Source organism: Babylonia areolata, chromosome 18 (genome assembly GCF_041734735.1).
Source record: "Babylonia areolata isolate BAREFJ2019XMU chromosome 18, ASM4173473v1, whole genome shotgun sequence".
Classification (NCBI taxonomy): domain Eukaryota; kingdom Metazoa; phylum Mollusca; class Gastropoda; order Neogastropoda; family Buccinidae; genus Babylonia; species Babylonia areolata.
In genome coordinates this window covers 56,539,147-56,565,630 of record NC_134893.1, presented here as the reverse complement: position 1 = coordinate 56,565,630, position 26,484 = coordinate 56,539,147, and the positions used below count along the sequence as shown (strand labels likewise).

Genomic DNA, 26,484 nt, shown 5'->3' with positions numbered 1-26,484 from the left:
CTTGTTTGTTATCGTCGTCGCGTTAGTAGCAATTACTACCTTTTAAAAATACCCACTTTTCGTTGTTGTTTCTTAGTTGTTGTTATGCTTGTTTGTTTATATCAGTGATAGTAGTGGCAGTGACAACAGAATTTGCAACAATAGCAGTTTGTTTCTTTTTTCAACAATAATAGTTGTATGTGTAACATCGCTAGGTATGTACGCAGATATTGGTGTCATCCATTGTAACCTGCCTGTGTAAATAAATTCAAAGTGCACGTGAACAGCTTTTTATAGGAAAATTTTGCACTCTAAAATTCATTCACTTGTGAACAAGTGTTTACGTTTGAACGACTCGAGCACGTCTAATGTTATATAGGACTTTCTGAACATCTGTAAACAAATAAAGCGCGTGTGGCTGATACAGACCGTCTTCTCTTCGCTGCAGGCTGCCCTGAGCACTGTCTGACGTGCATGAACAGACAGGTGTGTGGTGCTTGTGACAGCGTCACTTACCTGTGGAGAGGTACCTGTGTACAGGAGTGTGAACAGGGGCTGCTGACCGACTCTGAGGACCGCGTTTGTCTTGGTGAGGAGAACGGATATGAAGAGAGAGCGGGAGACAGAGAGAACAAGAGAGAGAGGAGAGAGAGAGAGAGAGAGAGATGTGCTGAGACAAAGGCGTAGAGAGAGATGTTAATGTAATGATTTGCATACGTGTTTTAGACGTAAGTTTCTTGAGTTCACACATATCGCATGCGAGAACTTTGATACTGTATTTTTTTATGAATGTGATAGTGAGTGTGTGTGTATATATACATACATAGTATATATACATATATAGACGCTCCCTCCCTCCCTCCTCTATCCTCTCTCTCTCTCTCTCTCTCTCTTCTCTCACTCTATCACCCTGTCTTCTCGTTACCCTACATTACAAATACATTGAAACAAAAATGTAGCGCAGCACAAAACATCTTAGGAGACAGTTTAACGAAGGAAACAGGACAGACGTATGATAGTATCAATGTGTGTCTGCCTGTCTGTGCGTACGCGTGTGTGTATGTGCGTGTGCGTGCGTGTGTGTGTGTGTGTACGCGCACGCGCTGTGCAGAGAACGTGCACGCCCCTAAGGTGACCATCACTGGAGCCCTGGTGGTCCCAGACCAGGACACGGCCCAGCTGACGTCACAGCTGGTACACGTCACAGACGCGGACACCCCGGCCAGCAGGCTGTCCCTGCATGTCGTCACAGTGCCGGACAACGGCCCTCTGCTGGTCAGCAGGGGCGGCAGGGAGGTGGCGCTGGCCCAGGGCGACACCTTCAGCCTGCAGGAGATGCAGGAAGGGAGGGTGCGCTTCGTCCACACCGGAGTCGGGATGAGGACAGGTATATCATATTTTTTTCAGTTCTTTCTTCGGGGGTTATTAATCAAAATTGTATGTTGTTTTAACTCATGTGGATGGCCAGTATTCTCCCTTTCTCCCTTCTCGCCACACAGAGACCCCTGTCTGATGTCGTCTGGGTGCCTAAATGGTCCAACTCATTGGTTTCGTCGTTAGAAATGCGGTATTCATTGTCTTTATCCACATCTTCGATGTTTAGTACCCGTCCGTCTGTTACGTTTCAATGACACCTTCAGCGTCTGTTTTGTCGTCCATGGGGAGACAGTTAAAGCATATCTGTTTTACTGTGTGATAAATCCAGCTTGTTTTTGTTGGTTTTTTAATATTTTTTTTACTGTCATGTTCGTATTCACATAAATGGGTTTTATACTTTTTTACTTTTTAGTTCAATCTCATCTTCATTATCGTTATATGTCGGACTCTGATGCTGGCTGAGATATTGTATTGTAGGTGTGACGTGCCTTAGGATGCGCTCATATTTTCCATTGGAGTAATAAAGATGTGGAGTGATGGCCTAGAGGTAACGCGTTCGCCTAGGAAGCGAGAGAATCTGAGCGCACTGGTTCGAATCACGGTACAGTCGCCAGTATTTTCTCCCCCTCCACTAGACCTTGAGTGGTGGTCTGGACGCTAGTCATACGGTGAGACGATAAAGCGATGTCCCGTGTGCAGCATGCACTTAGCGCACGTAAAAGAACCCACGGCAACAAAAGGGTTGCCCCTTGCAAAATTCTGTAGATAAAATCCACTTCGATAGGAAAAACAAATAAAACTGCAGGCAGGAAATAATACCAAAAAATGGGTGGCGCTGTCTGTGTGGCGACGCTCTCTCCGAAGGGAGAGCAGCTTGAATGGCACACAGAGAAATCTGCTGTGACAAAACAGAGAAATACAAATACAGACGTAAGACACAAATGTGTTAGTTGCACAGTCCTATGGCACCGTGCTTGTCGGCTTGACAGTAAGCAACAATGTCGGATGTCAAGGACAATTGTAGAGTAAGATGAGCATGCAAGATGTAAATGTCTTTTCACATCTGTGACAACATAGCGTGAGATGTTCATGGCGCGTTATCCTGAAACCTTCAAAGGGTTGTGATAAGTTTGATAAATTCTGCTAAATTCAGTGCTGAAGCGACAGTTAAAAAAGCAGAAAATATAGACATTAATGTATCGTTCAGTCAGTCCAAAGCAGGGGAATAGGACATCTCAATATTTTGCGTCCCTGGGAAGGTTTTCGTACGCTTGCCTATATGTATATGTATCACCTCACACGTGTCTGTGTAAATCAATCCAGTCCTTTTTCCTAGATGTTTACATCAGTCACTGTGAGTGAACCTGTGTGTTTGTGCACTTGTGTATTGAGTATCAAGGCAAGGCAAGGCAAGGCAAGAGTGCCCCCTGGGGGCATTGAAACATTATACATGAACATCTTATACAAATACCATATAAATAACTAGAGTGATGTCAAAAAATAAACAAACATAAAAAGGCCACACGCGTCAACAAACAGATATTCACTAGCAATCCTTTCCTGTTTTCCTTCGAAACAAAATAGTGTTATTTTTACCATCAATATATAATTTTTTATTCAACAGAGACACGTATAGTCGAAACGAAGGCTTTAAGTTTTGTTCATACTCAGCTCACATGTCCTTGTGAATGAATCCTATGCTCACACACCAGTCAGTGAGCAAGGCTCTGTGTGTGTGTGTGTGTGTGTGTGTGTGTGTGTGTGTGTGTGTGTGTGTGTGTGTGTGTGTGTGTGTGTGTGTGTGTGTGTGTGTGTGTGTGTGTGTGTGTGTGTGTGTGTGTTGCAGGGGAGATGGGTTTCAGAGTGTCAGACGGCCAGCTGACCAGTGAGGAGGTCACCCTGGCGGTCAGGGTTCTCCCAGCGCGCCCCCTGGTGCTGACCGTCCACAGGCCGCTCGCCGCCGTAAAGGGAGGCAACACCACGCTGACTTCCGACACCCTGGACCTGCGCAGTGAAGGGCAGGAAGAGGCGGAGATCTCCCTTCGCGTTGTGGATGGTCAGTTGTCTGCCCCTGGTAGCAACACCTTTGTTGATTTGTGACGCCGTAGTTACGTAACTTAGAGAGAGAGAGAGAGAGAGAGAGAGAGAATGAATGAATGAATGAATTAATGGTTTATTCATATGTCATTGCACACAGAATTCAACAATACAATATATGCATTGGAATAATACATGTGACCTCATACATCGTGAAGTCATAACAGATGGCAACTGAAATGCTTTGCATAAATTAATTGAAAAATTCCTCACAATGCTTTAATTCGAGAAGTCATTAGTGAACGTATTCACAGCTGACTGGATACTTATAAAATCTTTTTGGGGCATGTCGTCTTCTCAAATTAGTAAGTGTCGCACATCAATACAGTACAGTACAATACAATGCTACACGATACAATACAGTGCAATACAATGCATTACAATACAATACGATGTCATGGCTGTCCACGCATTGCAGTGAAAATTACACGTTGTCGTGACACAAAACAATGTAAGAAAGAGTAGAGTAGAATGCAAATACAGCTCAATACAAATAAACACAACACAATACGAAACACCACACCACAAAACAAAGCACACAATACAACACGTTCAACACGACACACAACACAATACAACAGACCACACCACACCACACCACGCCACACCACGCCACACTACACCACAAAACACAACACAACACACCACACCATACCACAAGCCACACGACACCACACAACACACACACAATACAACACAACACACCATACAACACCACACCACACCACAAAACAACACAACACAACACAGCACAACACAACACAACACGTTCAACACAACACACCACACTAGTGGGCCGCACATTGCAGGGAATGTCTCACCATGTCCTTCAGGTCCCCGTCACGGCAGATTCCTGAGCCGTAGAAGCGGCACGACGGTGCAGTCCTTCACCTTAAACGACCTTCACCTAGGGGTCATCCTGTACAGTCACCATGGCAACAGCAGCGCCCCCTCGGACATGGCCATGCTTCAAGCCTCGGACAGCTTTCAGAGGCTGACCTTCATTGTGTCTGTCAAACTGCGGCTGAAGGTAAAGAGTTCGACGCTGTGTGAGATGTGTATATGTGCGTGGTTTGTGTGTGTGTGTGTGTGCGCGCGCGCGTGCGTCTGTGTCTGTGTCAGTCTCTGTGTCTGTGTGAGCATATGTGTTCTTGTGTGGTTTGTGTCTGCTTATTGTGTCATTGGAAAAACGCTTTGAGACGTTTTAAAGCCCTACACAAATGTGTTAGTAGTAGGAGGAGGAGCAGCAGCAGCAGTTGTAGCAGTGGTGGGGGGGGGGGGGGGGGTGGGCAGGGGTCATGGTTTTGTTCTTCTTGCCCTCGCATGCTGTTATGAGTTAAAAGCAATCCGTATGTTTTGGAGACATACATTTACTTTCTTCTTCTTCTTCTTCTTCTTCTTCTTCTTCTTTTACTACTACTACTGCTGCTACTACTACTTTTTTGTAGTAGTAGTAGTTGTTGTTGTTGTAATAGGTGGTGGTGGTGGTGGTGTTCTTGTTGTTCTCCTTGGTCTTGTTCTTGTTGTTCTTTATTGTTGAACAAACCCTTTGTTTTGGTGACGACCAGTAGCCTGCAATGCAAGCGTGGTTCCCTTACAGAACAGCCAAACCCCTGTGGTGGTGACCAACACGGGAGGACAGGTGATGAGGGGACAGAGGCTGCAGATCTCCAACGACCTCCTGGAGGTGCGGGCCGTGGACCCCTCCTCTGACGTCATCTACACTCTGGTGCCCACCCTCAACAACCCCAAGAAAGGTCAGACTGTGTGGGCGCCGTCATTGGTGTCGTCCTCAAAACTGAATGTATTGATCAACGACAAGGAAGAATGTGACTGAAGATTCTTCAGAGTTGTTTTTTTTTTTCAGCGGGAAAGGGAATGATAATGAAGTTATTAAGGTAAAATTCCCCATAGTCCTTGCGGCCATCGGGGCAGTGAATTCATATCCACTGTGTCTAGGGGTCGGCATGGGAAGGCTGGGATTCAAACCTCTCCGTCCGCTGTTTTAACCGTGCTCAACCAGTCATGTACCCATTTACACCTGAATGAAGTTGTACCTTTGCTAAAAGTGGAAACCCTGGTTAGAGAGATAATTTACAATTATTGTAATGAGATTTTTGTTTTACTCATGAGAATCGTTAAGTGAAAACAATGCTGCAAAAACTAATTCAATACGATTAATTTCATATCATCTTTTAAAAGAGTTACAGGTTACGGCCTTTTGATTAAATGTAATCGTTTGTCGCCTTTGTATTTGACACCATTTCCCTGATCACTCCAGATCACGTCTTTCGGTAAAAGTTTTCTTTTGAGACGAGCTTTCCAAACTGTCAAGATACAATGGTCCTTTAAAAGAAAGCAAGAATTTTTAGACATGTCCATTGTCTGAGAGATAGAGGGGCTTGAGGGAGAGTGTGTGTATGTGTGCGAGAGATAGTGTGTATGTGTGAGTGTTTGTGCGTGTGTTTCAGTGTGTGTGTGTGTGTGAGTGCGCGCGCGCGCGTGTGTGTGTACATTCATGTGCGCATGCGTGTGCGCGCGCGACATTTTCAACGATCTCAATGGGCAGTTAAAACATTTTCCACGTTTAATCCGTCTACCTGTTGATGGCTGGCAGGTGAGGTGATGATGGTGGTGCCCACACCTGACAGCGGCCCGGGGAGGGGCTGGGAGGACATGGGGGAGGGGATGATGGGGGCCAAGATGTTCCGCTTCCTGCAGAGAGACATTGACGAGGGACGCATCCACTACATCCACAACGCCGCCTCTGTCGGGAACGGGGACAGATTTACCTTTGATGTAAGCCTGCTCAGCGTGTGTATTTTGTTTGTTTTGTTGTTGTTGTTTGTTTGTGTGTGTGTCTTTGTTCTCCAGAGGTGCAGGTAGATACCCATTAGGATCATATTATCATGTTAATTAATGTCACTTTATTACTATCATACCATCCAAGTAAGCAAAGTTGATTTGTGGTTTGCTACTATATCCTCCCAACGCTCAAGCTTATATCACAGATTGACATAATCTTACGGTTGGGTCAACAGCAAAGTGAGAGCTGTATGATCAATGGTTTCTCCATTCCAGTAGGAAATCATTTATGGCTTTGTCTCTCGTAAGGGACTATGAGTCTCAAACTAGAAGGCAAAATTGCACTGACTCTTAGAGGGGCTAGTTGGCCATTCGGGAACCATCCCAGCGCCGGCTGTCCTAAAACTTTCTTGGCCGAGAGAGTGGGGGTGTAACTTGGGCAAGGCACTCTCCACTATGATCAAATTCTAGCCCAGGTACTTGGGACAGCAGTTTCATCCTCTGCTGTTCTGATGGTCATAGTCGGACACGACTATTATACCATATCCTCCATGTATGCTTAAAGTTACACAGAACCTGCAGGGCTTTTGAAAAAAAACATCTTTTTCGTTGTAAGTTCTCCAGATCCAAACAGCAAGGGCTGAAGACTTGACAAAGAATGACGGTGTTTCAGGTGACCGACATGGCAGAGCCACCCAACATCCTCCACAACCAGACCTTCCACATCCGGATTCTGACGGAGGTTCCGGAGGTGCAGGAAGACAGCAGCCAGCTCTCTCTGCCCACGCTGGCACCGGGAGTCCAGCTAGGCATGACGGTAATGTCACGCTGTTACTGATGGTGATGTCACACTGTCAGTGATGGTGACGTAACGCTGTCACTGAAAGCTGCATATTCAGATTTGCATCGCCATAATCATGTCAAGCGACTCAAATAATTTGCCTGTTCAGTGCTATGTATTTCATGTCTTCTTCCTGTCTGAAGAAATAGCTCATCATTCATTAACAATTTCGTTTACTACCATTTCATTCCAGCAGCTTCTGTTGTCCCAAATGCCATTGATTTTCAATGAGTGTCTCCAGGTGCTAGAACACTGAGTGGTCCCAGTCTTGTTAAATTTATAAGGTTAATGGTCCCATACACTTTTACGGCCATTGAGATATATTTGACCTTCCTCAACCAAAGTTAGGTACCCATTCACACCTGGGTGGAGTGAGGAGAACTGGAATAAACTGCCATTCCCAAGGACGCCTGAACATGCCGAAACGGGGCCTTAAACCCAGATCACCTGTCAACACAGGATCAGAAGTCCATCACTTAACTCATTCTGCCAAGAGACCCCCAGTCTTGTAAACTTAACAGTGTGTACGTTCCTGCTGTAGGTTACCATGGTTCCAAACTCATCAGTGAGTTTTTCGTTTGTCTCCCAGGTTTCGGAAAACCAGATGGTCCCAACATTGTAACTTTACTTAATATCAGTAGGCATGTTCATACTGTTTATCGTCAAGGTGTTGGAAAACCAGTTGGTGCCAGTCTTGTAACTTTTATTTGATTTCGACAGGTGTGTTTTGCTGTTTGTCTCTCATGTGTTGGAAATCTAGGTGGCCCCAATCTTGTAGCTTTATTCACTATCAATAGACGTGTTCATACCGTTAGGTGTCCAGCTTCGGTTGTTTCAGTGACGTCATCGGTTAGCTCCTCGTTTTGTCTGTCGGGTGTTGGAAATCTAGGTGGCCCCATCTTGTAACTTGATTCAGTACCAATAAGCATGTTCATACCGTCAGGTTTCCAGCTTCCGTAGTTCCAAAATCATCGGTGAGCTCCTCGTTTTGTCTATCTTGTGTTAGAAATCAAGGTGGTCCCAATCTTGTAACTTTTATTTCATATCGACAGGTGTGTTTTTGCCGTTTATCTCCCTGTTGTTGGAAATCTAGATGGTTCCAACCTTTTAACTTTGTTTAATATCAGTAGACGTGTTCATCCTGTTAGGTGTCCAGCATCCGTTGTTTCTAACGTCACAGGTGAACTCGTCGTTTTGTCTCTCAGGTGTTGGAAAACCAGGTGGCCCCCGATAATATAACTTTATTCAATTCTAATAGGCCTGTTTATACAGTTAGTTTTCGTCTTCCTTTGCTCCAAACGTCATCGGTGAGCTCGTTTTGTCTGGCAATTGTTGGAAATGTAGGTGGTCCCAATCTTGTAACTTGATTCAATATCAATAGGCTTGTTCGTTCTTTAGTTTAGCGTCTTTTCACTATTAGTGATATTGGGCTATTGAAAAAAATGGGCTGGGGTTGGAGTGTAGAAGTAAAAAATAAATAAATAAACAGAAAAGAGGGAAAACCACTAAGAAATGCATAACTAACATGCAACTGAATTTAACAGTAACAATTCAGTAATGACAATAATAACTGAAACCATTAAAACGATTCTGAAGTGCATTAAAGGAATGTAGAAATAGGGCTCTGAACAAATATTTGCCATTGAAAGTTCCACCCTAAGAACCTCGTTAAAAATCTTTCCAATTATCGTTTGAAGAATAGGGGTGTTCATACCGTTAGGTGTCCAGCTTCCGTCGTTCCAAACGTCACCTCGGTGAGCTCCTGAGTTTTTGTCTGTCTGGTAGGTGTTGGAAAACCAGGTGGTCCCAATCATGTAACTTTTATTTGATATCGACATGTGTGTTTTTGTCGTTTGCGGGTATTCGAAATCAAGGTGGTCCCAGTCTTGTGACTTGATTCAGTATCAATAGGAGTGTTCATGCCAGCTTCCGTTGCTCCAAACGTCACCTCGTTGAGCTTTTCGTTTCGTCTGACATGACAGGTGTTGGAGAACCAGGTGGTGCCCATCACCTCCTCATACCTGGCGTTCCACGACGTGGACACGGGTGACAGGGACCTGGTGTACCGGCTCACGTCGGTGCTGGAGGAGGAGGAGGGCAGCATCGAGCACATCGACTTCCCCTTCCGGCCCGTGCTGCAGTTCACCCAGCAGGACATCAACAACAACTACATCGTCTACAGGCCGCCGCCCACAGACATCGGCACGCGGGAGAAGGAAGTCAGCATCGGATTCGTCCGTAAGTGGTCGTCTTCGTCTTCTTGGTGGGTGGGTGGTTTGTTTGTTGTTGTCTTGTTGGGGAAGGTGTAGCAGAGGAAGAGAATGAAGGGAGAAGTGGTAGTAGTAGTAGTAGCAGCAGAGTAATAGTAGTGGTAGTAGTAGTAGCAGCACCAGAGTAATACAGCAGTGGTGGTAGTAGTAGCAGCAGCAGTTGTACTTGTAGCAGCAGCAATAGTATTAGTAGCAGTAGTGGAAGTAGTGGAAGCAGCAATAGTCTCTGTATCTGTGTGCGTGCATGCGTGTGTGTGTGTGTGTGTGTGTGTGTGTTCTTGTGTGCCTCGTATCTAATGTGATAATTATTTTGAAGCCCCTTGGGAAGTCTGAAAGCATGATATGAATGTATTATTTTTTATTATTATTATTATTATTAACAGCAGCAGCAGCAGTAGGAGGAGGAGGAGGAGTAGTTAGCAGCAGTAGTACTAGCAGTAGTAGTTTTATTATCATGGCAAACCTTTCAACTCCCTTCAACCAGTAACGGACGACGCAGACCACCACCAGCTACCAGAGCAGGTGTTCAGGATCCGCATCGTCCCCGTGAACAACATGCCGCCCAAGTTCGTCACGCCCAACCCCCGGGTGACTGTGGCTGAGGGGACCACAGTGCCACTGCCTGCCTCCCTGCTGGAGGTGACTGACCCCGACACCCTGCCCGCGGACCTCACCATCACTGTCACTGAGGAACCTGAGTTCGGATCTCTGGAGAAGATAGACAAGCAGTCCACCGTCGTGCTGCATTCTGGTAATGTTGGAGGAAATATTCTGGATGAGTTAGAGAGAGAGAGAGAGAGAGTATGTGTGTGTGTGTGTGTGTGTGTGTGTGTGTGTGTGTGTGTGTGTGTGTGTGTAATGGGGGACCGATGTCAGATCCCTGGAAAAGGTAGACACGCATCCTACATGGTTCTCCGTTTCGGTTCGACTGGAGAAATTATCCGGGATTTTGTGTGCGTTAGACTGTTTGTTTGCCTTCCTAGATACAGCAGACTCAACGTGCTAGACGGTACGTTCTGTTCCCGTTCGTTTTGCTGCGCCTGTAGGGTTGTCTAACCCACAGCGGCAAAACTGTGGCAGTATGTGTGTTCGTGCTTGCGCGCGCGTGTGTGTGTTCGTTCGTTCGTTCTTTCGCTGAACGTGTATCCACATTTGTGATTTTAGACGAAAATCTGTCATCTCCCCCACCCATGTATTAAATCATCACAACTTTTTCTGATCCTCTCTCCTCAATTAGCATTAGTGTGTGTGTGTGTGTGTGTGTGTGTGTGTGTGTGTGAAAACATTCGTGTAAACACTCGCTTCATTACCACTACCAGGCCATCGCACCATAATATGTACGCTTTGTGTGTGTGGGTATATGTGTGTGTGTGTGCGTGCGTGCGCGCGTATGTGTGTGTTTGTGTGCGCCGGCATGTATGTGCGTGCGCTGTGCATGTGTGCGCGTGCAGGCGACAGCTTCCCGTACAGGGAGGTGGCGAGCAGCACGTTCCAGTACCGGCACGCGGGGTCGGAGGGCGACAGCACGGACCTGGTGTTCCTGTCGGCCAGTGACGGGGTGTTCGCGGTCGGCTCCACCCTCACCATCTCCATCCTCCACGTGGACAAGTCCGCCCCCGTCCTCCTCCCCTCCTCCTCCTGCCACGTCAACGTCACGGAAGGTGAGAGGGGTGTAGGCGTGGATGTGTGGGAGGGGCGTGTGAATACGTCATGTCGACATGTTGATCATGTGAGAGGGGTGTGTCGTACGTAAGGTCGACATGTTGGTCATGTCATATCACATCACATGAGAGAGTTGTGTAGTGCGTCACGCCGACATGTTGGTCATGTCATATCACGTCACGTGAGAGATGTGTGTAGTGCGTCACGTCAACATGTTGGTCATGTCATATCACGTCACGCGAGAGATGTGTGTAGTGCGTCACGTCAACATGTTGGTCATGTCATATCACGTCACTTGACAGAGGTGTGTAGTACGTCACGTCAATATGTTGATCATGTTATATCACGTCACGTAAGAGATATAGTACGTCACGTCAACATGTTGGTCTTGTTATGTCACGTTATCCCATATGTGCTACTCCACATCTGCGGGGCAGATGCCTGTCAAGAAGTATAACCCAGCACGCTCTTCAGGCCTTGAGTGGTTTCTTCTACAAAATTTTGCAGGACAACACATTTGTTTCAGTGTGTCAAGTGCGTGCTGCACACAGGACCTCGGTTTATCGTCTCAACCGAATGACTGGACGCTCACTTTGCTTTTGCAGTCAAACTTTTGAGAAAGGGCGAGACCGGGTTTCGAACCCAGACCCTCACGGACACATTACTGGCACATTACTGGCGGATAAGCGTCTTAACCACTCTGCCACCCTACTTCTTGAGTTTGTACGAATAAAGGCGTTGTCACAGGTGTGTGCGTTGTTCCTTTCTGCAGGTAAGACCATATGGATAGAGAGGGAGCACCTGGCTTTCAGTGACACTGAGGACGAGGACGACCAGGTGACGATCATCGTCAACACCACCACTGCCCACGGCAAGCTGATGGTGGGGGACCCCTCGAGAACCCTGACCCCCGGCGACACCTTCACACAGGCCGACATCAATCAGGGACTGCTCAGGTACGTCAGAATTTAAAAAGCTAAAAGTTAAAGGTCTCATCCCCTTTTCAAGGCCGTATCGAATAAATTCAGATTCACCGTGTCAAGGGTCTTGGCACTGGAAAGCAGGGACCCAGTCTTCTTCCGCGGCTTAAACCTTTCCCAACTGGTTCACGCCTGTATGGGGTGAGGAAAATTGGAGTAAAGCGACTTTCCCACGGACACTACACCATGCAGAAAAGGGACCTCGAACCCTGATCACTGGATCAACGCCTGATTGTATCACGGCGCCATCACGTCAGGTGACAAGTGACCAACAGGGAAGCATGAGAGATTTTTTAGGTAACAGGAGTCAGACGCAAAGAGAGAGGAGGAGGATCGTTTTGGGTTCAATGTGCATCGTCGAAATTTCATACGTCGGAATGCTAGTCGTGTATGCTGCCCTATGATTTATGTCGTCATGTTCTTTACAACTCTCTATTCCTTACCCTCTCCTCCCAACCTTCAAACGATGCCCCACCCCCAACCCAATCGCCTGAAAACACACTGTTGACAATGCCTGCTGACTATTGACACATATGGATACAGCGCTGCATGTCCTTAAAATGCAATGTAACATTTTATCATAATCTTTATACTGTGTTATTTGTTATCATCGTTTTGTTCTGTAATTCGTTGTTTTCAGTCGTCACATGTACTCAATTTATCCCACAGTGTGACATGAATAGCACTAAAACCACCACGGACCTCCCCGAAAAAACAAGTGCTGTTGACAATAGCAGCTGACAAAGGCCCAATGTAAGCCAATCAATAATGATGTATATACAAACGGTTTCATTTTCAGTCATTCAAGGAGACGTTACTGCGTTCCGACAATCCATATACTCCACACCACATCTGCCAGGGACATACCTGACAGCAGCATAACACAACGGGCTTGTCAGGCCTTGAGTGCATGCTTATATATTTATGTACATATCAGAGTGGATTTCTTTTTACATAATTTCGCCAGAGGACAACACTCCCGTTGCCATGGGCTCTTTTTCAGTGCGCCAAGTGCGTGCTGCACACGGGACCTCGGTTTATCGTCTCATCCGAAAGACTAGACACTCAGTTTTTATTTTCCAGTCAAACTTGGAAGAAAGGGTAAGAGCGGGATTCGAACCCACAGACCTCTCGGACTCTGTATTGGCAGCTGAGCGTCTTAACCATTCTGCCACCTTTCTCCTCATACTTTTGGGGATCACAACTGTTACCAACAATGATGTATACAGAAAAAAACAGTACACAAAGACACGTCACTGCCGCCGTTATCTTCTTTGTGAGTCTGGGCCAAACGTTAGGTATACGGGGTTTTTGCTGTAGCTAGCCAAACGTTAGGTATACGGGTTTTTTGCTGTAGCCAGCCAAACGTTAGGTATACGGGGTTTTTGCTGTAGCTAGCCAAACGTTAGGTATACGGCTTTTTGCTGTAGCTTGCCATACGTTAGGTATACGGGGTTTTTGCTGTAGTTAGCCAAACGTTAGGTATACGGGGTTTTTGCTGTAGCTAGCCAAACGTTAGGTATACGGGGGTTTTGCTGTAGCTAGCCAAACGTTAGGTATACGGGGGTTTTGCTGTAGCTAGCCAAACGTTAGGTATACGGGGTTTTTGCTGTAGCTAGCCAAACGTTAGGTATACGGGGTTTTTGCTGTAGCTAGCCAAACGTTAGGTATACGGGGTTTTTGCTGTAGCTAGCCAAACGTTTGGTATACGTGGTGTTTGCTGTAGCTAGCCAAACGTTAGGTATACGAGGTCTTTGCTGTTGCTACGTGCAGGTATATCGCTGACGGGGAGATAGGCCTGAAGCCCGTGACGGAACTGCTGCACTTCAACGTCACGGACAGCAGTCGTAACCTGCTGCCCAGCCAGGTGTTGGCTGTCCTCATTACACCTGTCGACAACCAGCCTCCACACCTGTCTGTCAGCCCAGGGCCAAAGGTGTGTATTGTGTGTGGGGGGGTGGGGGTGGTGAGTGTGTGTGTGTGTGTGTGTGTGTGTGTGTGTGTGTGTGTGTGTGTGTGAAAGAAAACACTGAACGTCATTAGCTGAAAAAGCTCTGGTGACACAGTAGGTACTAATCAGAACAAAATGGTGCAAAATACATAAAAATGGAACAGAAAGAAAAAAACAGAATTGAAACAACATAAACTAATAAGAGATTTGCGACACTTTGGCACTTTTGCGCTTTAAGTACATTGACGGGGGTGCGGGGGGGGGGGTAATTTGCCTTTTTTCAGCAGTTCGTCTTCAAGGTTTGGATAGTACACAGAAAACAAAGTACAGATAAATCATATGATAAATACTTACGCATGTAACATCGACTCACATCATACCAATACAAACTCATACTTAAGTACATATAAATCCTGAAATAATTATTTTTGCCTCAGCATCAAAACCCATCATATCAATACGAACACATCAAATAATTACAATGTCGAGATTGAGCATCCAAATGTACCCCTCCCTTTATATCTGTTCTTTTTTCCTCATAGAACCCATACTAATGTTTAATTGGTTAATGAGTATTTGGACCGATGATGGACGCTTTTCGTATATCTATTGCCTCAGATACATATTTTGCAAGTGAAGGTATCATATCTTCATTTTCCGTCATCAGTATGCCGAACAAATCTTTTCTCTGCGCTGGAGCTGTATTGAACAGTGTACAGTTTTTTCGCAGTTCATCGTATCTTTTGCAGTTAAATATAAAATGATTTTTATCTCCAGGGCTTTCGCCACACATTGGGCAAGATCTGAATCGAACCATCTTCTGTTGGCATTCAGTCCAAGGTGCTCTCAATCTGAGCTTCGCAAAGCAGATTTTATGCCATTTATTTGTTATAATCTTAATATACTTCTCTGTTTGAAATATTGATTTAAATGAATAAAACTATTTATACCTATCATTGCTCTCTATTTCTCCGTGCCAGTTTTGTTTGTAACATGCTATAAGTCTATCTTTAAATTCCGATACAAAGCCGCTCTCGTGCCCTACTCCTTGGCACATCCAGACCAGACCGAATCCATGTTCCATTAGTGTTTTCTTGATGTGGAATACCCAGTTCTGTTTTGCCTTTTCCTCTTCTTGCAGCATCATCTCGTATGCTTGTCTACACAATCTGTGTGTGTGAAAGAGAGAGAGAGAGATAGCTTTTTTCCCGACCATTTGGCTGTATGTTTGGATGACTGTGAAATCGTCATGTGACGCCCGCGTACAGGTCGCACACTCTCTCTCTCTCTCTCTCTCTCTCTCTCTCTCTCTCTCTCTCTCTCTCTCTCACGCATGCATGGACACAGACACTCACACACACACACACACACACACACACACACACACACACACACACACACACACACACACACACACACACACACACACCACCATAATTATATGCGTGATCACATTTACCATGGAAACAGGACAAGAGCAGTCAGGCACGTGAGACCTGTGGTTTGTGTCCTGTCAGGTGGAGGAAGGGGGGGAGGTCCGGATCAACTCCTCTATGATCGGCATCACAGACATCGACACCCCGCTGGCTGGCCTCAAGGTCAAAATCACATCTCCGCCTTCTTTCGGCCGCCTTGTGAACAGGAAAGCAGGTCTGTCTAGCTGCCATTATCATCAACATAGTCGTCTTTGTCGTCATCATCATTATTGTCATCTTCATTGTAGTTGTCGTCACCATCACCGTCGCCATCGTCATGGTCATGACCATCTTCTCCTCCTCCTCTTCCTCCTTTTCTTCTTCTTCTTCTTCTTCTTCTTCTTCTTCTTCTTCTTCCTCCTCCTCCTCCTCTTGCTTTTTCATTTTCTTCTGTTTCTTCTCCTCTTCCTGCTTCAAATACACCCCCACCTTTCCTCATCTTCCTCCCCCTTCTCTTCTCCCTCCTCCTCTTCTCCCTCCTCCTCCTCTTCTACTTCTTCTTCTTCTTCTTCTACTACTTCTTCCTCCAAGTTCTTCTTCTTCGTCGTCGTCGTCGTCGTCGTCGTCTTCTTCTCCTTCTTCTTCTTCTTCTTCTTCTTCTTGCCTTTCATCTTCTGTTTCTTCACCTCTTCTTCCTTCAACTGCCCCCTTTCTACATCTTCCTTCACCTTCTTTTCTTCCTCGTCCTCCTCTTCTTCGTGTTCCCTTCTTTTCAACATTTCTGGTCAGTAGTATTACAGAAAACTGCTGGGATTTCATGTTTGCGTTTGTTTGTTGTTGTTGTTGTTTGTTTTGTTGTTGTGCGGCTCAAATGCTCGTATGACATGCGTTGAAACTCATTTACAACATTTTATGATTTTTAAAAAAAAAACGTACTTCACAGATGAAAAGTATAAGAGTCAGATAAAATGTCTGTTTAAAAATGAAGGCGACGTTTAATTGCCAAGGGCTGTGACAAGCCTCATAAAGACAGCAGCAGTTCGCTAACATTTTACAGCTGGCTTCATGAAGGCCTTGTTCCTGGATTATCCCCCAGATACTCTTTTCTCAGTTCCTTAAGGGGAAAAAGCATGTTAAAGATTTAAATGTTACGTGGACTGAACGACCATTGGGGGAATTTTTTTTAATGTTATCTTAACTGACCTTTTACCATTATTTTGGATTCTCTATACTGGATTCAAGAACTGGAGGATGATCAACCCTGAAATGGCTCAATTGCTGTCAGCTGGGCAAAAAACAACGTGGTTTGATTTGACTGTTAACAGATGGAAAGTCGTGAAAAGCGACTGCAGTCAACATCACTTTTCAGTCTCTACATGATGAAGGCACTCCATTGCAATATATGCATATGGATCCACATCGGTTTCTTTTGAAGTGTGTGTCTCTGTCTGTCTGTCTATCTGTACACATGGGTGCTGTGTGTGTATGTGCGTGTGTGTGTGTGTGTCTGTCTGTCTGTCTGTCTGTGCACATGGGTGCTGTGTCTGTCTGTGTGCTGTGCACATGTGTGTGTGTGTGTGTGTGTGTGTGTGTGTGTGTGTGTGTGTGTGTGTGTGTTCTTGTCTGTGGGTGTTCTTGTTTGTGGTTTGTGTCTGACTGACCTGTTACTGTAAAGCGCTTTAAACTGTGTTGAAAATGCTTTGTGAATGTATCATATCATCATCATTATCATCATTATGTCTGTCACCTGCACCAGCGGCAGGTTCGGAGAGGGCGGGGGAGGAGGAGGTGAGGGAGATAGGGGCAGAGGACGTGGCGGAGGGTTATCTGACCTACGTGCAGTCAGATCACGAGGGTACAGAGCCCATATGGGACGCCTTCCTCTTCACCGTCACGGATGGCACCAACTCCTCGCCTGAGTACAGGTTCAACTTCACCATCGTGGTCAGTTCTGTTGTTCTTCTACTTCTTGTTCTTTATCTCCTGATTTTTTTCTTCCGATTGTGTTGTCTTGTTTCCTCTTCTTTCTTGTTCTTGTTCCTTTTCCTCTCTTTTTTGTTCTTCATTTTCTTCTCGGTCTGTTCACCTGACTGTCTGTCTCTCCACCTGTGAGTCTGTTTGTAGTTCTGTTTCGTCGGTCTATCAAGCTTGTCTGTCTGTTCCTGTTTGTCTCTGTCTCTCTGTCTCTCTCTTTTTCTTTCTGTGTGTGTGTGTGTGTGTGTGTGTGTCTCTGTCCCTCTCTCCATCACTCTATCTCTTTCTCTCTCTGTGTTGCTCTTATTCTTCTCGGTCTGTCCATCTGTCTGTCTATCCACATTCTGGTCTGTTTGTACTTCTATTTGTTTTTGTCTGTGTGTGTGTGTGTGTGTGTCTGTCTGTCTCTCTCTCTCTCTCTCTCTCTCTCTCCCTCCCTCTCTCTCTCTCTCTCTCTCTACTCCGTTGATCAGAGTACAACAAAGGAATAACATTGCATAAGATTATGATAGGAAATGCACCACCAACACTGATAAACAAATTCTCTGTAGATTCAGTAAAGAGTCCCCCAAACGTTCATATCCTAGTCCCAAGAATTGATTTGTTCAAATCCAGTTTGGTTTACTCAGGCGCCACTCTATGGAACTCACTCCCAGAAACAATTCAACAACACCTCTGCCGTACTACCTTCAAAAACCATTACCTTTCCCACCTTATGACAGTGTAATGTATTGTTCACTTTGTTGATAGCGATTGACTCTTGGTGTGTACGGTTGACCAGGACCCCCACCCCCCACCCCCATCTCATCATGTTATATTGCACCCCTGTTTTGTGTGTGTGTGAACTGAAGTATTATTTTATATTTCATTCGTTTGAAATCATGTTACTTCTGTTTGCTTCTTCGGTTCTTTCATTTCTTTCTATTAAAAGTAGTTATATTTATGCAGTAGTTGCCAGTAACTCCATTGTCAATTCGATGTATTGACGTATGTGTACCGATATGCGCATAGGCCTTATATATATATATATATATATATATATATATATATAGATAGATAGATAGATAGATATGTGTGTGTGTGTGTGTGTGTGTGTGTGTGTGCGCGCGCGTGTGTGTGTGTGTGTGTGTGTGTTAGATGATTACAATGCATGTTACTTTGTTTTCCTTATTGACCTGCTGTTCTCTATCACATGTTCCATGGAATATGAGGTTATCTATTCATTAGTTGATATTGTTTTATTTCCTCTCTCTCTCTCTCTCTCTCTCTCTCTCTCTCTCTCTCTCTCTCTCTCTCTCTCTCTCTCTCTCTCTCTCTCTCTGAGTCTCCCTCTCCCTCTGTCTATCTTTCTCTCTGTCTCTGTCTCTCTCTCTCTCTCTCTCTCTCTCTCGTTCACCTGTTCATACTATTTTATATGTTGAATTATGCTTCGTTTGGCAGTGAGCATTTCCTCTCCTTTTATTGCTACATGTATTTTTATTAGACTTTCTGCTTCATATTCACATGAGTATAGTATTTGTTAACAAATGCAATGTATGCTTATGTGTGTGTAAGTGTGCGTGAGAGAGAGACACAGAGAGAGTGTATGTGTGTGTTCTGTATGGGTTTTCTTTCCTAAGTTGTTTATTGATACCGTGCTTGTGTGTGTGTGTGTGTGTGTGTGTGTGTTATTACCATGCTTATGCCTTTATGTAATATTGTGTTCGCATGCTATGACTTTAAGTAGCATTGTGTAGTGCATGCAATGACATATATAATGCGGTATTGTGTAGTGTAGACCCTGTGTCAGGGCGGGGACTGGATGAAAAAAAGCGCGCCAGCGCTTATCTATTACCCTCGAAAATAAAGAATTTTGTCTTGTCTTGTCTTGTCTCTCTCTCGCTCTAAGCCTACTCTGCCCGACCACAACTTTATAAACCACTGAAAAAATAACAAAAATGGAAATATTACCACTGCACAAGCAGTTCGACTGTAATGAAATGGTCCTTATGTTCAAAATATGCAGAAACATGTTAACACCATAGCTCAGTGATTTCGTTCCAAGGGCATCAGAACTTTGCGAATGAGATCACTGTATTTTACATCGTGTTAGGAATGACTTAAATAAATCCATTTTGCATGCTTTGGACTATCTGTTAGGACTCTCTCCGTTCATAAAACGAGTGACTCATCAGTGTCCTTCAGATCAAGTATACGGGGGAACTTGTTGATTTTTGATTTGATCTGTCAGTGTATCTCACAGTTAATGTCTTGGCGATATCACTCCACTTCTGTGGTTTGGATACGTAGCCATATCAGTGTGTGTGTGTTTGTGTGTGCTTACGTGCGTGTGTGTATGTGTGCGTGTCTGTGTGTGTGTGTGCGTGTATGTGTGTGTGTGTGTGCACGTGTGCGCGTGCGCGTCTGTGTGTGTGCATGTATGTGTGTGTGTGTGTGATGTTGCAGCCAGTGAACGACGAGGCGCCCCACATCGTGACGGAGCAGCTGTTCGTGAAGGAGGGGCAGGCCATCACGCTGACCAACGCCTCCATGTACGTGCTGGACCTGGACACGGCCCCGGAGGACCTCACCATGACCCTCCGGCTGCCCCCCACCTCTGGTCAGTGCACCTGTGGCCGCCGCTCGTCCCGCTTCGCTGGAGTTTGGCTGTGTTGTCGTGATGTGAAGTTTTGTCATTTCTTGGGAAAGAAGGGACTTGTTACAGTGCCACGCCCTGTGTGTTGTCGTGATTTGAAGTTTGATCATTTGTGGGAAAAGAGCAGCTTGTTATTCATCACAATGCCACGTCTAGTTAAACTTTGTCTTGGCGATATCATTTCACTTTTTGTGGTTTGGATACGTGGCCGTATTAGTGTGTGTGTGTGTGTGTGTGTGTGTGTGTGTGTGTGTGTGTGTGTGTGTGTGTGTGTGTGTGTGTGTGTTTCTTATGTTTCTTTGCTTTTGTAATCTTTAAAATACTTTTATACTGTGTACTTTCAGAAATACTTTATACGGTGGTCAGTATATGAACAGCAAGAGTGTACTTTGAATAATAACAAATTCGTGGATGTTTTGTGCCCAACAACGTTGAGTATGGTATCGTGCAGGCACTGTGAAAATGAAAGAATCCCCATGGACAAGCTATCCCAAGCCAGGAAGCTTAAACAGAACTCCAGTTTTACGTATCAGGTGAGAAGTGGGGGAATTTTGATAATATACTCTGTGTGTGTGTCTGTGTGTGTCTGTGTGTGTTTTCATGCGCGTGCTCGCGAGCGCTGTGTATATGTGTGTTATGCGTCTGGGTGTATGTGCCTCTGCGCGCGCGCGCGTGTGTGTGTGTGTGTGTGTGTGTGTGTGCTTGTGTGTGTTGTGCGTGTGTGTATATCCCTCTGTTTGCATGTGCGTGTTTCCATGTCCGTCTGCATCTCAATGAACAGCATTTCCTCACAAATCCCGGGCCATTTTTATCACTAACCCTATACGTGCATGACACATGAACATAATCTGAACATCGGTTACAAAAAATCTATCACGGAAGAAAAAGACGTCCCATCAGTCTGAGACCTCACGAAGCGCGTGTGTGTGTGTGCGCGCGCGCGCGTCTGGATGTGTATGTCTGTGTCTGTGTGTGCGCGCGCGTCTGAGTGTGTGTGTGTATGTGTGTGTCTCTCCCTCTGTTTGCATGTGCGCGCTTTGTGTATAGATTTCCATGTCCGTCTGCATGTCGATGAACGCCATTTGCTCATAAATAGCGGAACCAGTACCATCACTAACCCATATATACATAACACATAAACATAATCTGAACACCGGTTCAAAAAAATCTAGAATAAAAACATCCCCTCAGTGGGAAACCTCACGAAGCACATGTGTGTATGTGTGTGTCTGTGTGTGTGTCTGTATGCGTGCGTGTGTGTGTGTGTGTCTGTATGTGTGTTTGTGAGTTTGTGTGTATGTGTATGTGTGTTCGCGCGTGTGAATGTCTGTGTTTGTGATCGTGTGTGTGTTTGTGTGCGCGCGTGAGTGGATGTGTCTGTATGTGTGTTTGCGCATGTGTGTTTGTGTGTGTGTATGTGTATGCGTGTGTGTTCGTGTCCTTCAGGACGTGCTGAAGGAGCTGATCGTGTACGAGCACAACGACGAAGAGATCACCTCGGACATGTTCGTGCTGCACGTGACTGACGGCGACTTCCAGGACAGCAAGCAGCTCAACATCATCATCGGCCTCCTCAACGATGAGACCCCCCGGGTCACCGTCAACAGGGGGCTCAGGATCAAAGCAGGTAACACAGAAACAGAAGACAGACAAAGAGATTTTTAGTCCACAAGTCAAAGCGGGTAACAAAGAGACAAAGAAAGGTAACTTGGAGACAAACAATGAGATTTTATTTCATCAAAGTGGGTAATAAACAGGCAAAGAGATTTTATTCCACCAATCAAAGCAGTTAACACAGTACACAAACAAACAAAGAGATTTTATTCCACCAGTCAAAGTGGATAACACACAGATTTTATTCCACCAGTCAAAGCGGGTAACACAGAGACAATGAGATTTTATTCCACCAGTCAAAGCAGTTAACACAGGACACAAATCAGACAAATAGACTTTTATTCCATCGGTCAAAGCAGTTAACACAATACACAAACAGACAACGAGATTTTTATTCCATCAATCAAAGCAGTTAACACAGGACGCAACAGACAAAGAGATTTTTATTCCACCAATCAAAGCGGATGACAAACAAACCGGTATTATTCCTCCAGTCAAAGCGGGTAACATAAAGACAGACAGTAAGATTTTATTCCACCAGTCAAAGCAGTTAAAACAATACACAAACAGACAAAGATGTTTTTATTCCACCAATCAAAGCGGATAAAAAGGCAAGGGGATCCTATTGCACCGACGTTTAGAAAAAAAGAAACTCAGGAAATTGTTGTATGTGGTGGTGGTTTTTCACTCATCCTTGCTCACCTCTGCATATTACACAAGACGAAAGAAACACATCCAAGAAACACACTAAAAAATGGTCATACACGTACAATGTTACATGTCTGTCTGAGTGTGTATGTGTGCGCGTGCCTGAAATCTGATTGAATGACAGAAAATGAATGATGAGCGCCCAATGGCAGCCGTCAGTCAACTCTGCCCGGGTAGACAGCCTGTTGTGCAAATGACCCTGTGTTTGGAAAGCGCCTGGATCTTGGTCTCCGAATTTGTCTCACTCGTTTAAAATGATTACTCGCTCATTCACTGAAACTATTCACTCGCCTGCCCGTTCATTGATTAACTCTCTCCATACGAACGGCGAAAGAGACGACGTTAACAGCGTTTCACGCCAATTACCATCATCAAAATATTGCAAGCGGAAGGCTCCTATACTGAAGAGGTGAATGTTGACAAAGAATACCACAATTCTGACGACGGAAGCTAAAGGTTGGGTCATTCAGACACCCACTGGACATCTGAAGGGTCTGTGTAGAGGAGAAGAGAGGACTGGCCGTACTGAGTGAGTTAAGCGCGCACTTCCCAGTCACACACCACACATACTCTCAGTTTCACCGCCACATACTCGGTTCGTGCATTGCTCACCATGGTACGTCCGTGCATTGCTCACCTTGAAACACTCGATCTAGTGCATTGCTCACCATGGTACACTCGGTCTAATGCATTGCTCACCATGGTACACTCGATCCGTGCATTGTTCACCATGGTACACTCGGTCTAATGCATTGCTCACCATGGTACACTCGATCCGAGCATTGCTCACCATGGTACACTCGGTCCGTGCACTGCTCACCATGGTACACTCAGTCTAGTGCATTGCTCATCATGGTACACTCGGTCTAGTGCATTGCTCACCATGGTACATTACTAACCATGGTACACTCAGCCCGTGCATTGCTCACCTTGGTACACTCAGCCCGTTCATTGCTCACCTTGGTACACTCGATCCGTGCATTGCTCGCCTTGGTACACTCGATCCGTGCATTGCTCGCCTTGGTACACTCAGCCCGTGCATTGCTCACCTTGGTACACTCAACCCGTGCATTGCTTACCTTGGTACACTCGGTCCCGTGCTTTGCTCACTTTGGTACACTCAGCCCGTGCATTTCTTACCACGGTACACTCAGCCCGTGCATTGCTCATCTTGCTACACTCGGTCCGTGTATTGCTCACCATGGTACACTCGTTCCGTGCATTGCTGACCTTGGTACACTCAGCCCGTGCATTGCTCACCTTGGTACGCTCAGCCCGTGCATTGGTGACCTTGGTTTCCATTAATCCCGCTCTCACCCTTTCTCCTAAGTTTGGCTGGAAAATCAAACTGAGTATGTATTCAGCACGCTCTTGGTGCACTGAAAAAGAACCCATGTCAACAAGAGCGTTGCCTTCTGGTAAAATTCTATAAAAAGAACACTGATAGGTACACAAATATATAAGCATGCACCCAAGGCCTGGCAAGTGCGTTGGGTTACGCTGCTGTCAGGCATCTGCCCAGCAGATGTGGTGAAATGTATGTGGATTTGTCCGAACGCAGTGACGCCTCTTAGAAAAACTGAAACTGAAATTGGTTTCCATGCCCACCAGGGTCCAGCACCACCATCACCAGCACGGAGCTTCGTGCCACGGACGTGGACAGCGAGGACGGGTCCATCGTGTACCGGGTGAGGCAGAACCCCACGGCGGGCAGGCTGCAGTACAGGGGGCCCGGGGACTCCCTGACCCCCCTCACTGTGGACGGACCCCGGTCCTCTTTCACCCAGGACGATATTGACCAAGGTGTGTGGGGCGTCTTCGGTGAAAGGTTGACTTGACTCTTTTTTTTATGACAAAAGAATAAGAGAGAGAGATGGTAAATGAATAACCCAACGAGGGAAATTTTGACATCCTTAATTGTGTGGTGGTGGTGGTGTTTGTGTGTGTGTGTGTGTGTGTGTGTGTTGTTGTTGTTGTTGTTGTTGTTGTGTTTTTTTGCTTTTGTTTTTGTTTTTTTGTTTATTTATTTGTTCGTTGGTTGATTGGTTGGTTGGTTGATTTTGTTGGGGGGTTTTTGTTGTTGCTGCTGTTTTGTTTGTTTTTTTGTTGTTGTTTTGTTTGAAGCTGCGAGAACACTTGAGAACAGTTTTCGTTTATCTTGGATTATCATTTCAAAACACAATTCAAATTGCAGAACTTTTTATCTGAATATCAGTTTGGTGATCGTATCTTATACATTATAATTGGGTATGAACCCTTTTTTCTTTCCCCCCAGCCCCCTCGACTTGTTTCCATAAACGTTCCTCCCAACGCTTTAAAAACTTTCCCTGTAATGAAAGGTCGACTGTTGTCCAGATACAAAAGATCAAAGTCCTACAATGAATGCAGTACCTAATTTTCCAAGCTTTGTAATACTCGCGCTTTTTCGGTTGAATGATTATTATGCAGCAATTGAAGTGTGGTTCTGTCGATTTTCTTGCGCGCACTTTTTTATATTGTATTCGTTACGATGGTTGTGTACGGGGTCAGAGATCTTTTTTTAGAATAATTTACAATCATGGAACTGATGCAGGGGTGGCAATGAAAGGGGATTTTTTTTTATAATCCGCGAATGGGACGCAAACCCGTGAACACTAACTTCGTAGTCGAGCGCAACTCGGCTATCTCCAGCATGATTTCAAATCTGTGAGTTTGTTCGTTCCAACAGCTAACCGTCCTTTCAGACAATAAATGATTTTGGACAAGGATAGGTGGAAAGAAACTGCTGGGGAGGGAAAATCGCTGTTCATACATGTGAGTTGGTTAAACGTGTGTGTGTGTGTGTGTGTGTGTGTAAGTGTGTGTGTGTGTTTGTGTGTGTTTGTGTATGCGTGTGTGTGTGTGTGCGTGTGTGTGTCTGTGTGTGTGCAGGTCGTATTGAATACAGCCACGAGGCAGGGGAACTGACGGGAACTCTGCTGTTAAAGTTCATGCTGTCTGACCCTGAGGGCAACGACCTGATTGACCAGGACTTTTTCATCACCGTCGTTGGTCAGTACAGTATGGGGGAGGTGTGTGTGGGCTTGTTAATGTTTGTGTGTGGGAAAGTTTTCTTGTGGGCGGTTTGTGGGAAAGTTTCCTTTCTTGTGGGCGGTTTGTGTGAACGTTTTCTTGTGGGTGGATTGTGGGAAGGAAAATTTTCTTGTGGGTGGTATATGGGAAGGTTTTCTTGTGGGTGGTATGTGGGAATGTTTTCTTGTGGGTGGTTTGTGGGAAGGAAAGTTTTCTTGCGGGTGGTATGTGGGAATGTTTTCTTGTGGGTGGTTTGTGGGAAGGAAAGTTTTCTTGTGGGTGGTTTGTGGGAAAGTATTCTTGTGGGTGGTTCGTGGGAAAGTATTCTTGTGGGTGGTTTGTGGGAAGGAAAGTTTTCTTGTGGGTGGTTTGTGGGAAAGTATTCTTGTGGGTGGTTCGTGGGAAAGTATTCTTGTGGGTGTTTTTTTGTGTTTTTTTGGGGGGGGGTTTGTTTTTGTTTTTTGTTGGTTTTTTTGCTGTTGCTGTTTTTTGTTGTTGTTTTTGCTGTTGCTGTTGGTCTATGTGTAGTATGTATGTGTTTGTCTGTGCGTGTGTCTGTGTCTGTGTGTGTATGTATTTATGTGTAGGTGCATGTGTGTGTGTGTGCGTGTATGTGTGTGTGAGTTCATTTATGCGCGACACCGTCGTCAGTAATTTACACACCTGTGGTCACTCTGACTTAAGTCATGGAGAAGAGGACATGATTGAAATTCAGGTCAGATCCGACGAACGTACAATCTTTTAATTGTCGAAGACAATTTTGAAATTTTTCGCAGTAACATTCACCACAGAACACATTTTAAACCATTAGCTTTCCATATCGTTGCTCTGGAGTAAGCCGTATAGGAGAGGGCATGATAGCTAAATTACAATTAACAGACTGATATATCAGATTGTTTTAACCAATAACTGATATTAATCCAACACGGTCTTGTAATCACCACAACAGAATACTACACACATCTTAGAGTACTGAGCACACTATAACTGTGAAGCTATAGTACTGAGAGTCAGTGAAACACTGTAGCAGTACAACTGATATCAGCATGTGGAATAATACATGAATAATAAACAAGATGATAAAATAAGTGGCTTTGATAAAATACTGACAAATTGAGAGACCAG

General features: G+C 45.1%; 1 protein-coding gene across 1 annotated transcript in view; it reads left to right on the top strand.

Annotated features, from left to right (window-relative positions):
• The window catches only part of LOC143292286 (extracellular matrix organizing protein FRAS1-like), a 120,162-nt gene that overhangs the window by 53,106 nt on the left and 40,572 nt on the right, over positions 1–26,484 (top strand). The window contains 20 exon segments of the mRNA XM_076602472.1: positions 428–568; positions 1,091–1,366; positions 3,203–3,412; positions 4,287–4,483; positions 5,054–5,210; positions 6,071–6,252; positions 6,932–7,075; positions 9,082–9,337; positions 9,854–10,120; positions 10,821–11,030; positions 11,804–11,987; positions 13,785–13,947; positions 15,480–15,612; positions 17,134–17,321; positions 19,797–19,950; positions 20,438–20,519; positions 21,178–21,199; positions 21,433–21,613; positions 23,920–24,111; positions 25,219–25,338. Coding sequence (XP_076458587.1) covers positions 428–568; positions 1,091–1,366; positions 3,203–3,412; positions 4,287–4,483; positions 5,054–5,210; positions 6,071–6,252; positions 6,932–7,075; positions 9,082–9,337; positions 9,854–10,120; positions 10,821–11,030; positions 11,804–11,987; positions 13,785–13,947; positions 15,480–15,612; positions 17,134–17,321; positions 19,797–19,950; positions 20,438–20,519; positions 21,178–21,199; positions 21,433–21,613; positions 23,920–24,111; positions 25,219–25,338 — 3,459 coding nt within the window.